Source organism: Geotrypetes seraphini, chromosome 6 (assembly GCF_902459505.1).
Source record: "Geotrypetes seraphini chromosome 6, aGeoSer1.1, whole genome shotgun sequence".
Taxonomy (NCBI): Eukaryota; Metazoa; Chordata; class Amphibia; order Gymnophiona; family Dermophiidae; genus Geotrypetes; species Geotrypetes seraphini.
Window position 1 is genome coordinate 54,332,605 of NC_047089.1, and position 15,592 is coordinate 54,348,196.

At 42.6% G+C, this 15,592-nt stretch overlaps 1 protein-coding gene across 2 annotated transcripts in view; it reads right to left on the reverse strand.

Moving 5' to 3' along the window:
- Window positions 1-15,592, reverse strand: part of DCLK1 (doublecortin like kinase 1) — a 533,653-nt gene that overhangs the window by 221,510 nt on the left and 296,551 nt on the right. For both annotated transcript variants that reach the window (XM_033950508.1, XM_033950509.1), the window contains exon 6: window positions 15,074-15,168. In XM_033950508.1, the coding sequence (XP_033806399.1) occupies window positions 15,074-15,168 (95 nt within the window). The remainder of the gene's footprint in view (window positions 1-15,073; window positions 15,169-15,592) is intronic.

Here is a 15,592-nt window from a genome sequence, read left to right on the forward strand (position 1 = left end):
CCCCCCCCCGAAGGTCTGCACCCCCCTGAAGGCCTGCCTGCCCCCCTTGAAGGCCTGCACCCCTTGAATGTCTGCACCCCCCCCGAAGGCCTGTCCCCCCTTGAAGGCCTGCCTGCCTGCCTGTCACCCCCTCCCCCTTGAAAGCCTGCTTGCCTGCCCGCCCGCCCCACCCTGAAGGCCTGATGCCCCGACCCACCCCGAAGGACCGCTCGCCCCCCTGGCCTCCCCGCACCACCTATGAACAGCCGCAGCAGGATCGCGAAGTCAGCGTCGGGTACCAGCCCTAAGGGGGTGTTCCCGGCCTTGCCGTTCAGTCCCCCGCCACCCCCGAAGGACCGCTCGCCCCCCTGGCCTCCCCGCACCACCTATGAACAGCCGCAGCAGGATCGCGAAGTCAGCGTCAGCGATCCCTGCTGCTTCCTGCGCCACGGTCCCGCCCCTCCTCTGACGTCAGAGGAGGGGCGGGATCGCGTCGTAGGAAGCAGCGCAGGGATGCTGACGCTGACTTCGCGATCCTGCTGCGGCTGTTCATAGGTGGTGCGGGGAGGCCAGGGGGGCGAGCGGTCCTTCGGGGGTGGCGGGGGACTGAACGGCAAGGCCGGGAACACCCCCTTAGGGCTGGTACCCGGGGCGGCCCGCCCCCCCCCCGCCCTCTCCTAGGTACGCCACTGCCCAGGTGGAAACAGGAAGCTGCATCAGAGGGGAAGCTTTGGGCTGAGCACCACTTGCAGTTCCCGTATGTTCAGATTCCAAAGCAGCGTTCGGATTCTGGGGCAAAATTTAATTTTTAAAAAAGTTTGGATTCCAAGTTGTTCGAGTTCTGGGGCATTTGCATTCTGAGGTGTTTTCTTTTCTCTTCTGTTATCTTATCTGTCATCTTCTGACTACTGTTCCTGGTTTCTTCCCAACTTCACATTTCGCCTTTCTCCAGCTCTCTTACCATTCCCACCCTGTGTATTAACACCATTTCACTTTTCTGGTTCTTTTCTGGTTCTCCCTATATCATGTCCATCCCATACCTATCTACCTCAGTATTTCTCCATCACTGTGCCATCACAAACAGATTGGTTGTGCAATAGAAAGTTACAGCTGCCTGAAGGTCAGATCCAAGTTTCAAGTTTATTAGGATTTTATATACCGCCTATCAAGCTTATCTAAGCGGTTTTACAATCAGGTTCTCAGATCTGTACCTGGGATCTGCTCTCAGCTATTTGAAGCAAAAAAAGGGGCACCAGCATACTTCCTTCCTAGCCTATGGCTGAAAATTATTAGACAGGAAGCATATACAGTACAGTTAATTAACCAGGCCTTGTTTTAGGCAACATGTTTGGTTGGAATTCTTTAACAGCGTGCCCATGTAATCTAGGGATTGTATATTGTGGTACGGTGGTCATCTGGGCCAAAATTCTATATACGAATGGGAAAATTCATGCTAAGTGTTATTTTATAAATGACACTCAGAGTTGGGCACCATTTATTATAAAAGCATTTGGTGTTGGGATCCACGCCCAATTATGGACATGAGGATTTACACCAAGTAAAATGTAGTGCAAATATTTGTCCTTAAATTATGCATACATCTCTCTTATTCTATAAAGCTGCATGTAAATTCCAGGAATGCCCCAATCCTCCCATAAGCTTCCTTTTTGGACCCATGCGTAAAATTTATGCATAGATCCCAACACCTAAAGATATATACATCAATTTCAATTAATGCTAATTAGCACTAACAGTTGATTATTAGCACCTATTTATCACTGCTAATTGGCTCATTAATCAATTAAATTGTGCATGCAAATTGGGAATGTGCCCATATTTGTGCCTGTAGTTTTGAGCATCATATATAGAATTAGGTTACTTGTATTTGTTTTATTTATTATTTATACTAACAAATTAAAAAAAAAAAAAAGAATTAGGTTACTAGTGTGTATTTGGAATCACAGTAACCTCTGTACATAAATATTGATTGATTGGGAGCAGAATCCCCCAGAAGACTAAGCAGTTCCACTTTTTGTCTATACTTTCAGCTCTCTCAATAAGCCAAGCAATAACATGGTTGTGTTCTGAACCGATTTTTTATTTAAATCAATTCTCTTCAGGTAAATAATAGCAATGTGGTAGTAGGAGACCACAGATAAAGGCAACACTATGGCAACTGAGTTATCTACATGTCTCTGTGGCTTGATACCCTTAACTACAAAGCCAAAAGAAAGTCTAACTCCTTTAACTCCTTAATTTTGCTATTATACGTAGATAACAGGAAATAGGTACGTAGGTAACGGGAAATAGGTACGTAGGTAACAGGAAATAGTTCCTTTCAATAATATGCGTGAAAAGGGTTCATTCAAAAGAAACTAAACTTCAAAAATGTCTAGCTTTGTTCAGATGGGGGATTACATCAAGGAATTGTTATCTAGATGGGAAAATATGGAAGAAGCTGGAAAGCAGTGGGCAAAAGTGAAAGTAGCTATTATAAGGGCAACAAGCCTTTTTTGTAAGGAAAGCAAAAAAAAAGAGGAAAAGCAGGACATTTTGCTTTTCAAAAGTAGTTGCTGAAAAAGTAAAGATGATGAAATTAGCCTTTATAAACTACAAGAGATCATAAAAAGAGAAAGACAGGCAACAATATCTGGAAAAGCTGAGAGAGGCTGGTAGAATAGTCAGAAAAGCAATGGTAGAAATGGAAGAAAAAGTAGCCAGTATGGGGGTGGGGGGAACAAGACATTTTTTAGATATGTTAGTGACAAAAGGATGTGCAAAAGTGGCATTGTGAGACTCAAAGGAGGAATATGTAAAAGCTAATAATGATAAGGCAGAATTGCTTAACAAATTGTGTTCACAACTGAAGAGCTGGGAGCAGGACCTCAGAAGACAAATACAATTGGATCGCCCATTACGTATCACATCTCTGTTCATTTTCCCTTCTGTTTGAGGTTGTACTTATAAGAAGTTTCTACAACGTTTGCTTGCCTATCAGGTGGCTAGTTGGGAAAGGGAGTTACTTACTCTGTTTGCAAGGTCACGCTCATACATACATTTCAGAAAGCTATTAAAATTGACTTTATTTGTGCGATTTCTAGAAAATTAAATACGGCTAATAATTAGTCTGTAGGTCACTGGGGTTGTCCAGTCTCTTATTTTTGTGAACCGCATCGATCCAAGAGGTTTTGCGGTCTAGAAATGAAATGTAATGTAATGTGTAGTAGTCCTTGAACAATTTTCAGAGGACTGTGCTATGGAGGAGAGTGTAGAGAGTGTGATGTAGTGGTTAGAGCTACAGACTCAGCACCCTGAGGTTGTGAGTCCAAACCCTGTGCTGCTCCTTGTGATCCTGGGCAAGTCAATTAATCCTCCACTACCCCAGGTACATTAGATAGATTGTGAGCTCACTAGGACAAATAAGGAAAATGCTTGAAGTACCTGTATGCAAACCACTTTGAGTGTGGTTGTATAAGTACAAAAAGGTGGTATACAAGTCCCAATCCTTTCTTCTTTAACGAGGAGCTAGCTAAACTAAAGATGGCCAAAACAATGGGGCCAGATGGCATACATCCAAGGGTACTGAAGAAACTTAGGGAAGTTCTAGCAGCTTCATTGCCTGACCTTTTCAATGCTTCTAGCCAGGAGTGAACTGGAGGAGGATGGATATGGGCCCTCTCCACAAAAGGGAGGGAAAGCGGAATTGTTTGCTGCTTTTTTGGAGAGAGTGCAGAGACGAGCAACGAAGCTAGTAAAAGGTATGGAGAACTTGGAATACGAGGAACGACTTAAGAGACTGGGATTGTTCTCCCTTGAGAAAAGGAGACTGCGAGGGGATATGATCGAGACCTTCAAAATAATAAAAGGAATCGACAAAATAGAGCAGGAAAAACATTTATTTACAATGTCCAATGTGACACGGACAAGAGGACATGGACTGAAGCTAAGGGGGGACAAGTCCAGGACAAATATCAGGAAGTTCTGCTTCATGCAACGAGTGGTGGACACCTGGAATGCTCTCCCAGAGGCGGTTGTTGTGGAATCCACCGTTCTAGAATTTAAAAGCAAGCTAGATGCACATCTCCTTATGAGAGGCATAGAGGGGTATGGGTGACTTAATTTACGCCAGGTGTACACCTGGCAGGGCCTCCGCATGTGCGGATCGCTGGACTTGATGGACCAAAGTCTGATCCGGTGATGGCAGTTCTTAAGTTCTTATGTTCAAAATGGTGGGTACTGGAGGATTAAGTGACTTGCTCAGGGTAACAAGGAGCAGCACTGGGATTTGATCTCACAATCTCTGGGTGCAGAGGCAGCAGCTCTACCGGTGAGCCTACAAATAAGGAAGAGATTGGGAAATACATACCGGTAAGTCTGAGTTTTGTGGTAAATAAATTAATGGAAATGCTTTTAAAACAGAGAATAGCAAAGTTTTTGGAATCCAATGGATTACAGGACCCAAGGCAATATGGTTTCACTAGAGGCAGGTCTTGTCAGACAAATCTAGTTAATTTCTTTGACTGAGTGACCAGAGAGTTAGATAAAGGGAGAACACTATATGTGGTGTACTTAGAATTTAGCAAAGCCTTTGAAATGATTCTACAAGGACAACTAATAAATAAACTGTTTCCTCAGTATAGGCCCTAAAGTAACTGACTGGGTTAGGAACTATCTAGAAGGAGACCTAAGCTGATTGACACCCCTCAAAAAATGCACATGTGGATATGCTGCCAAAGAAGATTGTTGGATATAACCATGAAAACAAGCCAGAGCCATTACCTGAACTTTGAGAGAAAGATGTCTCTTAAGCCTTTCTTGAAGAAAGAAATTTATGGTAGTGACGCTTTAGATGAGATAAGGTTTCTTTCTGAACACCAAGATTCAAAGATTCTTCAAACCCAAACATACATAGTAGAAGAAGATCTTTTTCTTGCTTGAAGTAGCAATGACTTCTTCCAAGTGACCTCTCATGAGTCATACCATAAGACCAAACAAAGAGGGTTTGTTCATTGAAACTGGACCCTGAATCCCAACATCTCTATAATTGGTAGAGACAGCAGAGGAGCAATCTTCAAGTACCATATCCATGTATCAAAAATGTCCTGGCTAATCTGCAGCTAAAAGGATCATTTTCCCAAGATGACAGGCAATGCAAAGAAGAGTTCTATCTATCATTGGTCATGGAAAAAAAAACCATATAGAGAGTCTGTTGGCCACTATTGTGGAAGAAAACAAAAAATTGTGGAGAATCAATGTCCAAGCTGAAGGCTTTATTGAAACAAACAAATATTCCACATAAATACATCTAGGGCTGGAACCTCTAGAATCATATGGACCCTACACGGTCCGTGTTTCGACGTAATTATCTGCTTCAGGGGGCCCTACTGGTCCTAAAAGTGAACTTGTGGATTGAAACGAAAAGGTCTCTGCATAAAACCGACACACTCAAAATGACAGAGTCATGATCCAAGAAGACAATTACGTCACAACACGAACCATGTAGGGTCCATATGTTTCTAGAGGTTCCGGACCTAGATGTATTTATGTGGATTATTTGTTTGTTTCAATAAAGCCATCAGCTTGGACATCGATTCTCCACAATTTTTTGTTTTCTTGTGTGTGCTTTATGTGGCGTGAATAGGGTCAATTTCTTTTATTGTTTCACTATTATGGAGAGCATCCAGACCCTCAGCATGTTGACCCTCCAGTGGCTTAGAATCCACATCAGTTGTCCAATGCCTAGAGCCGAGACTGTTAAGAACTGTCCAGTGTGGCATGTTCACTAGAGTTTGCTGGTATGGCTGAGAGCCAGAGCTAAATGGTGAAGCAAAATATAGCTGGTTTATTCCATTCTGCACCATCACTGCCTGAAGCAGTTCTATGGGTTCAAATCCCTTGCTGCTCCTTGTGACCCTGGGCAAGTCACTTAATCCCCTCATTGCCCAGATACACCGGGACAGATAAGGACAGATAGGGAAATACGATAAAGTACCTTAATGTAAACCACTTAGGATATAAGTGGTACATAAGTAATAAAATAATATTGCTAGCAGACCAGTACAATTAAAAGGTGTAACAGAAGTGCTTAGAGACATTACAGTATACAGCTGGTGGGACAGCTTAGAGTCAGTGGTGGCTGAAGCTGATACACATTAGCTTCAACTGGTGTCAGTATGCAATACTATTGAGCAGAGCTGCTGTAGACAGCCAACACATCCAGCCTTTAGCATTGTAGCACTATGCTAGCTATTCCAACCATGCAATGAACTGCTTGTCAACATGGGAGAGTTAAAAAAAAAAAAAAAGCCCTATTTGATATAGAGCCAAATTCCACAGCTGCCTTGAATCTGTTACCTTCAGGTTGGAAGTCAGCCACCTTCCGGAAGGAGCTAGTCTGCCTCTCAAAGCACTGTAACAACGCACCTGCAGAAAATACCAAGAAATCATGGCAACTCTGAGGTCCCCGTTCTTTCATGGTTATCAGGGAGACCAGGAGAGACATGGCAGTAGTGCAAATAGCCTCAGAAAAACTCAAGATGAGTAGTGCATAAAACTTCTCACAGAAACTTGGAGCCAACAGCACTAAGCTAGACTCTATACCAAACTCCTTTTAAAGGTGATGAAAAAAGGAATATTGTGTTGTCAATATTTCTGGTAGCAAAATTTTTTTTTTCCCAAAGTAAGTGAGGGAAACTTTCAGGATTTTTTTATAAAGTAACTACCATCTGTCTAAATTGAGGGGACTTGAGTCCTCTAAAAGAAAAATGGATAAGAATATAGGAACACTAAATGTGCATTTTCAAATGACTTAACACACCATGGCACACTGCCCTGATGCTGTTCACTAACTCCCACAAAAGGAACTGTCATAAGTAAAATCTGAATAACTCACCAAAGTGAAGAAAGGTGATCTCTGGTTCCCAGGCACAAAGTAGACTAGGGAATGACACAGGGACAAATTTTTCCCCATTCCCACAGAAACTCAATTTTCCAATCCCCTAACCACAAGTTTTGTCACTGTCCCTGTCCCATTCCTGTAAGATCTGCCTTAACCGCACAAGCCTCAAACACTTATGATTTTAAAGTGTTTGAGGCTTGTAAAGATGGGGATGGAGCTTGCATAAGTGGGGCAGGGACAGGAAAAGAATTTGTGGGGATGGGACGGGAAAATGTGCTCCCACAGAGACGGGGAAAAATTTGTCCCTATGTCATTATCTAGCACAAAGCACTGAAGTAAAGTTCCATGGCAGAGAATATTGCCCAAAATCAGTCTCTCAAAAAAGAAACTGCAGGCTCAGATTTTTTTTTTAAGAGGCAGGAAAAACTGCTGAAGGAAGAGGTGATGGGAAGGGGGGTAGGAACCTGGCACCATTAGAATTACATCCAAAAGGCTAAGAGAGAAAGCCTGTGCCCCAGAAATTCAACTGAAGCCACAAGAAATGGCCATAAGCCCACCATAGGAAAGGGAAGAGGTAATGGGGGAAGGGGAGGGACTTGGAACCACCAGATTTATATCCAAAAGGCCAATATATCAAACCTGTTCCCCAGAAGATCAAATGAAACCTCAGAAAGGAAACAGGAGCCCGCTACAGGATCCTAAGACAGAGCTACATAGTGAATTTCTACCAACTGCTGGAGATACAGAGATACCGAATGGAAACTAGTGCACTAATGTCTTATATGGCAAAGTTCTAATTTACTCTCTATCTCCACTTGCAGGTAGATTGGCACAATCCACAAGTATAGACCAATCTTTGGAGAGGCTAAGAAAAAATGACTTTTTAGCAGTGTTAGCTAAATGATTAGGCTCTGGAAGGACAATGTCTACAGTTTTGACAAGGGTAAGGAGTGGCGCCAGTGTTCCCTCTAAGCGGGCGGGTGTTGTGAGCAAACTTTTTTCACTGTGAGCTAAAAATATCGGGCGCCAGCAAGTTATGAGCCAAATAAATATGTTGTCAAAGTTGCTGATACATGAGGACGAGGTATTCAAAGGAATTTTAGGCCTACACGCTAAATTAAATAACGTTAAATAATATTTTTAAGAACACAGAAATTGTAGGGATGAAATGATATCTTAATAAATGTTTTACAACAAATGTAGTTATGTCTGTTACATCCATATGTGTAAACTGTAAATTAAAAACAGTCCAGAAGACAATACGTTTGATGCTTTCAATTTCTAGACCAGTGTTTTTCAACCTTTTTTGGGCAAAGGCACACTTGTTTCATGAAAAAAATCACGAGGCAATCCACCATTAGAAAATGTTAAAAAATTTAACTCTCTGCCTATATTGACTATATATAAAGTAATTCTCTTGAATAGGAATCAAATAAACACAAAGAAAGTATTTTATAATTACTTTATTATGAAATAAAAATTATAAAAATTATAAAATACTTTATTCAGTGCGAAACCTGGGCCTGTTTGGCTGAACACAAAGCTGATATTCTGGCTGGAATGGAAGAAAGACACACACGTAGCTCTTCGTCAACAGCTCTCAGTCTCTCTCTGTATTTGGTTTTTATAGCATACAAAAATAGACAAATATACCCTCCATCCTTTTTATTAAACCACAATAGCAGTTTTTAGCGCAGGGAGCTGCGCTGAATGCCCAGCACTGCTCTTGACGCTCATAGGCTCCCTGCGCTAAAAACCACTATTGCGGTTTAGTAAAAGGGGACCATATTGTAAAATATAGACAGCAGATATAAATTCAGAACTGTGCATAGTAAGTGAAGGGAAGTTTTCATCTCTGGGAATTTACCCAGTTAACTATTAAGTTATTTGGGCAAATTCCTTTGAAAACTGTGGTAATACTGCCTCCACTTTGCTAAATTTAAAATAAAATCATTTTTCCTACCTTGTCTGGTGATTTCTGGTTGCACTTTCTTCTTCTGACTGTGCATCCAATCTTTCTTCCCTTCTATCAGCCTGTATGCTTTCTCTCCTCCACACCTCATTCCCTCCCCCAACTTTTTCTTCCTCTCTCCCTGACCTTTCTTTCTTTTTTTCTGTTTCTCTTCTTTCCTTCTGTTTCCCTGCCTGCCCCCTTTCTTTCTTTCTCCCAGCCTCCTGTCCAGCAGTAACTCTCTTCCCTTCCTCCCCTCCCAGCAGCATCTCTCCGTCTCCCTCTCCAGTAGCAGCTGTCCCTTTTTTTCCTAGCCCAGCAGCTTCCCAGATTCCTTTCCCTCCTCCCCTCCCAGAAGCATCTCTCCGTCTCCTTCTCCCTCTCCAGTAGCAGCTGTCCCTTTTTTTCCTAGACCAGCAGCTTCCCAGATTCCTTTCCCTCCTCCCCTCCCAGAAGCATCTCTCCTACTTCTCCTTATCCAGTAGCAGCTGTCCCTTTTTTTCCTTGCCCAGCAGCTTCCCAGATTCCTTTCCCTCCTCCCCTCCCAGAAGCATCTCTCCTTCTTCTCCCTCTCCAGTAGCAGCTGTCCTTTTTTTTCCTGGCCCAGCAGCTTCCCAGATTCCTTTCCCTCCTCCCCTCCCAGATGCATCTCTCCTTCTCCTTCTCCCTCTCCAGTAGCAGCTGTCCCTTTTTTTTCCTGGCCCAGCAGCTTCCCAGATTCCTTTCCCTCCTCCCCTCCCAGAAGCATCTCTCCTTCTCCCTTTCCAGTAGCAGCTGTCCCTTTTTTCCCCTGCCCAGCAGCTTCCCAGACTGATAGTGGTTTTCTCCCCTCCCAGCAGCTCTTCTTACTTCCCAGCGCAGCGATTCACGAAGGCAGCCTCGGGTCCTTTGTTGTGTCGCGCCGCCTCTGAGGAAAGAGGAAGTTGCATCATCAGAGGCAGCCGCGACTCAGCAAAAGCCCCGAGGCTGCCTTCGTGAATCGCTGCGCTGGGAAGTAAAGGAGAGCTGCAGAGAGGGGAGAAAGCCACTGTCGGAGGCTCCCCAAGATCTCTCCGGCCCAGCGCACGCTTCCGATGCTGATCTTGCAGAAGTTCAAATGAGTCAATCTTGCCGGTCCTGCGCTGGACTGCCATTCAAGAAGTCAGGCTTGGGAACCAAAACTTTTATGTAGCAAGGAAGCTCCCAATCTACCACCCTCGGTGGCCTTTCCGATCGCAACTTGAACTTAGGCTGTCCAACCCTGCAGCAAACCACCTCTATCTGGAAACAGCCCGGAAGCAATCGTACTCATACAGCATGCCTAAACTATGGAACCAACTTCCTCCTGCTATCAGGGAAATTGTCAACCTACCGCCATTCTAGAAGGCAGTAAAGACACTACTGTTCACAAACTAACTTGCTTCTGGTCTCAAACTTTAACCGGCCGGGAACTGGTGCACCGTAACTCAGGGCACCTGAATCTGTCAGCCAATACTGTGCTCTCATCTATTATAGCCATGCAGATACCATTCCAAGACTCTATATAGTTTGTATTCTCTTAGTTTAACTAAAGCATAGGTGTTCGCACCCCCCCCCAGCACGTGCGTCATATATTTAAAACATATATTTAAAAAAAATCATCACAATTTAATGTAACACGTGTGTACTGTTCCTGTAACTCGTTATCAATCCTATAGCATGTAGATTTACTATAGCATGTGTGTTCTCAGTTTCGCCGTAGCATGTATGTTATCGAAAGCCATTTCATTTTTCTGTGGCTCATTATTGATCCTGTGGCTTGCATGTTATTGATCCTGAAAACTACTGTGTACATATCCTTGTAACCCATTTTGGGCTTCTGGGGAGGACAGGCTATAGAACTAAGGGCTCCTTTTACAAAGGTGTATTAGCGGTTTTAGTGCGCGATAAAATGCCACACACGCTAGCCGCTACCGCCTCCTTTTAATCAGGCGATAATTTTTTGGCTAGGTGGCGCAAAAAATGCTAGCACACCTTAGTAAAAGGAGCCTAAATAAATAAATAACCTCCCTTTCACAAAACTGTTTTTTAGCGCAGGCCGGCGCACTGAATGCTCTGCGCTGCTCCCGATGCTCATAGGAACTCTATGAGTGTTGGGTGCAGCGCAGAGCATTGAGCATGCCGGCCTGCACTAAAAACTACTGTCGCGGTTTTGTAAAAGAGGGGGGTAAATAAATAAATTTACACCAGCCCAACCTAGGTAGTCTGCTAGAGGTACAGAAACAGACTACACTAGCCCTTATAACAGCGATGTTACTGGAAAGAATTCCGTTTCTTTACCTCTACCTGCTGATAGGAGGACACAACCCATTTGCAGGTTGATAAGGATTTTTTAAAACTGTTTAGAGGATTTTTTAAAATATATTTTTACTTTGCATTACATTCTTTTTGGGCTAGAAAAAAGGATCAAGGGAATTTGGTTGTTTTTTTTTCAACTAACATTGCCCAGACAGAATGTCTTGACAATGGGAGGGAACATACAAAGTGTATGATGAATATATATTTTACATGTGTCATTAATAAATTCTGAATCTTTCATAGTTTATTAAAATTTGATTAAACACTAATCATAAAATTTGAAGTGTTGAACATTAAAATAATACACAAAATGGGGTACTAATACCAAATAACAAACAAGACCTAGTATGTCATATTTAAGGAAAGAAGCAGTATGTGATTCTATAAACATCATGGTTGCCTCTCTAAATTGCAAAGGCTTTCTAGGAAAATGGAATTGCATGCAATTGCTTTTTCTTTGAACTTCATATGGAGACTGTTTCCAGATGTACCACTAATGCCATCTACCCTGATGCGATTATTCCATCAGCGTAATGATATGCAGTAAACTGTTGCTTTCTCCAGGAACATTTTAATGACTATTTATAAGGAGAGGCTTTAGGAAGCAAGGTTGATACCATAAACAAAAAGCTTTAGTGTCAGCTAATCAGTGATGCTGCATATCTTTTTGCCTGTTGTATTTCACATTAGTAAAAACTGGCTAAAAGCAAAGTGGCTCATTTGCCCGTTGTGACACAGGAGAGGAGGCTGAGGTAAATGTCTATTTGGGCAGGTCAGAGAATAAAATGATCTATTATTTAAAGCTGTAGCACAAGCTGTCAAGCCTGTGGCTAGCCTAACTGATGCCATAAAGGGAAGGGGAAAAAAGTTCACCTCTCAAATTATGGGCAGTGGGGCGAGAGGGTGCTTTCCCTTTGGACGACATTGCTACACAATAGGTACAGCAATGGAGTGGGCTGCTACTATCTCATCCCTCACAATGAGCGTTGGTTGCCCAAGCAGTTGCTTGTCTCTGGGTGACTTTTCTGAAGGTCTAGTAGGCTGTTTAAGAGACTAAATTGGGGCAGAACATAGGCATATAATGAAGAATTCAGTGTCCACCCTGCTCTGTCCCATGGAATACATTAGCCACCTCAGTTTCCTATACAAAACCTTACTATCCCTTACAGGACCATTAATTCCTAATGCGTAAGACAGGGAAACCATTTAGGCCACAATGCCACCACAGTCTAAGGACAACAAACAAAAAATGTCTGTCCACCCTTTTTTCTTCACATCACTTCATATAAGACATCACAGATTTTGTCACATTGACTGACACTTTCCATAGGATTCAATGAATATAACAAGACTCTTAGACACAAGGAAAAAATAACATGCAACAAACATAAAACAAATCATGATTAATTCAACTTGTTGTCCCTGTTAATGTTTGCTATATTGTACAGTATGGGGCTCATAATCAAAACTTAAACACGTCTAAAAACCCCAAGTCGGCACTTGGACAACCTAAAAGACAGGTCATCCAAGTGTTGATAATCAAATCAACTTTCTGGATGTGCCGCGGGACTTTTTATGCCTCTGAATGTCGCTGTGCGCCCAGAGCTGAAAAGGGCATATCTGGAGGAGTGGTTAGGCAGTATGTGGGTGAAATGGGGGCCAAGCTAGACATAGTCGTCCTGCAGGGATAATCCAATATTTTGGAAAATAATTCATGATATGTTAAGCATGTCAAAGGTTAGTGCAAGATGGGTTACAAAAATGCTGACATCATGTTAGAAGGCCATGAGGCTCCAGTGCTGTTAGAAGAACTTGGAGATGTTCCTTGAAGACCAAGTGATTTTTTTTTGTTTGATGATTGGACATGAGACTTGGGTCTATCACAGAGAACCTGAGTCCAAAATGGAGTCAATGCTGTTGAAGCACAAGTCATCCCCCACCCCAAAAAAGTTCAAGACAGAAAAATCTGCATCACAGCCTTGGGATGATGGACTTTTGCTTCTGGAGTTCATGCCACAACCATAACTGGTGAGAGTTATGCCAACACAATGATTGCTTTGCAGAAGTCATTCAAGGAGAAAAGAAGAGGAAAATTCACAGCAGGTGTGCTGCTTCTTCACGATAGTACATGTCACAACAGCTGAACCATCCACCCTGCAGTCCTTACTTGGCTCCCTCAGATTATTTCCTGTTCTGAGTTTTGAAGAAATCTCCCTATGGACAGCGGTTTTCAAGTGATGATGTCAAAGAAGCTGTGATGTCCTGGTTTGAAAGTTCTTTTCAAAGGGGTTAAAATAATTGCAGGAAAAGTGGATGAAGTATAAGGAGCTGTTAGGGGACTATGTTGAAAAATAAAACAAACTTTTTTTGAAAACTCTTCTTTCCTACTGAAGTAGATAAATTATTGTGTGCCCCTCATAACCCTAGTCATGCGCTAATTTAGCCATTAGCACATGAGCCCCTATTTTTACCCATTATGTAGGCAGTAAAGGCTCACACAGCAACCATGTGCTAATTAATTAACACAAAGCAATGTAGCTGTGCTAACAGATTAGAACAGAATATGCCCACTCTCCCCCCCCCCCACCCAAACACACCCCTGCACCAAAAAAGAAATGTATTTCGTAGCGCTTGTTGCAGGTTTCTGGGTCTCACTGCATCTTGTCAGGTAGAAATTGACGTTTCAGCCATCATGCTGTGGCTTTCAACAGAGTATGCTGTGAGGTCTGCAGTTTGTCTTTGTAAATAGTAGGTTCACTGACCTGATTGGGAACAGGGCAATCCACCAATTTGAATTTTGGTGGGAAAATCAGTTGGTCAGAAATTTGAATTTTGGTGGGAAAGTCAGTCGGTCTCTTTTTCCATAGACTAGAAAAGTCTCTGGTGAGTTTAAAGATGTTCTTCCTGTGAAGCTGGGCTACATGTTCTCTCAGGGTTTCCGCAGCTAGCATTGTAGCATCTAGGTAGCATGCACACATCTCCAGATTGCCAAAGGACACCTCAGTGCACCCCACAGTAAACCAGTTTTTGCTACAGTAAGCATGCATTAGCGCTTACTGCAGCTTTGCAAAGTGGCCCCTGTATGTTTTGCCTTCATCATATGATTTTCTGTTGAATGTCAGCTACTCACAAAATTTTCAACATTTATCAAAATCTTACCTAGTCCTTCAACTTCGTTGGATAGCAACTTTTTTAGCTGGCATTACTAAAGCAGTCAAAAGCCATTTTTAAATTGAAACATAACTGTACAATCCACACAGTACATATGCCAGTGATTGCTAGCGTACAGACACCATCATGAATACTGTGTGAAGACAGTTGGGTTGGGGGGCTGGCTCATGACTGGTTTATTACTTCTTTAATTAGTCACCCATGCCAAATCTGTAAATCTCTTTATGTATAAAATAACCACACAGTATAATACATGCTTAATAGTGAACGATCAGACCCAGAACTATATCCCAGTGAAATATCACGGAGAAGCTGTGTAAAGAGACCATCATTGCTTGTTCACAGTCTCTCCCACCATTACATATAACATTAGATCTTAACTGTATCCACAGCTCCTGAACTAGGAACAAAAACTACTTATCTTAGTAAGGTGGTACTGTGGTCGAGTACATCCTTAATCACCACAACTGCACAAAATGCATGTTCATAGACCCCCCAACCCAGGTTTCACCGGTTGGCTTCATCAGGAGGGGTACGGGAGAAGCAACTTCCTTCCTTCAGCACAGAGCACTCTGGCAGTGTTATTATTATCACCCTTTTTGTGATTATAATTCCCTCTCATAATATGGTTTATTTCTTCACCTTGTGATTTCAAAATGACTAACTGCTGAAAATAATTGGGATCACTGCTATAGAGGAAGAATGTTGTTATTTCACAAGAACATTGATCAACTGATTCTACAAAGTAGACTTCTTACCCTCTGTTTCCGCAGGCTTCCTGGGCTAGTAGGAGATGGGCTTGGAGACTTTCCAGACCGAGGAGTAGAAAGCTGACTACCAGCAGTGCCATTAACTAGAAGAAAAATATACATATGTCCATACATGATATCATAACTTGAATAAAGAAGACATCTATCAGATGTGTTTTCATATCCTGTCACTTTCTTGAGGTAATTTTATAGATTTTTCCTTAAGAAAATGGCTTTTATAAAACGGTGTAGCTGCATACTGTATATATTCAAATATAAATCTATCCAAATATAAACCGAGGTGCCTCAATATAAACTATTTATATTTTACCGTTCCTCCCTTGTGATGCCCTACCACCTTCCCTCCTAGTAGTCTTACTCCTCCTCTACCGCTGCAAACTTCCCCAAACTGGCAGACTTTTGCTGCTGTGACCAGGGCATGCCCACACCTCACCAGAATGTCAGCTAGTATTACCTCCCTTCCTCCCTCCCAAGCGAAACACCATTGCCACCGGGACTTCCAGCTGC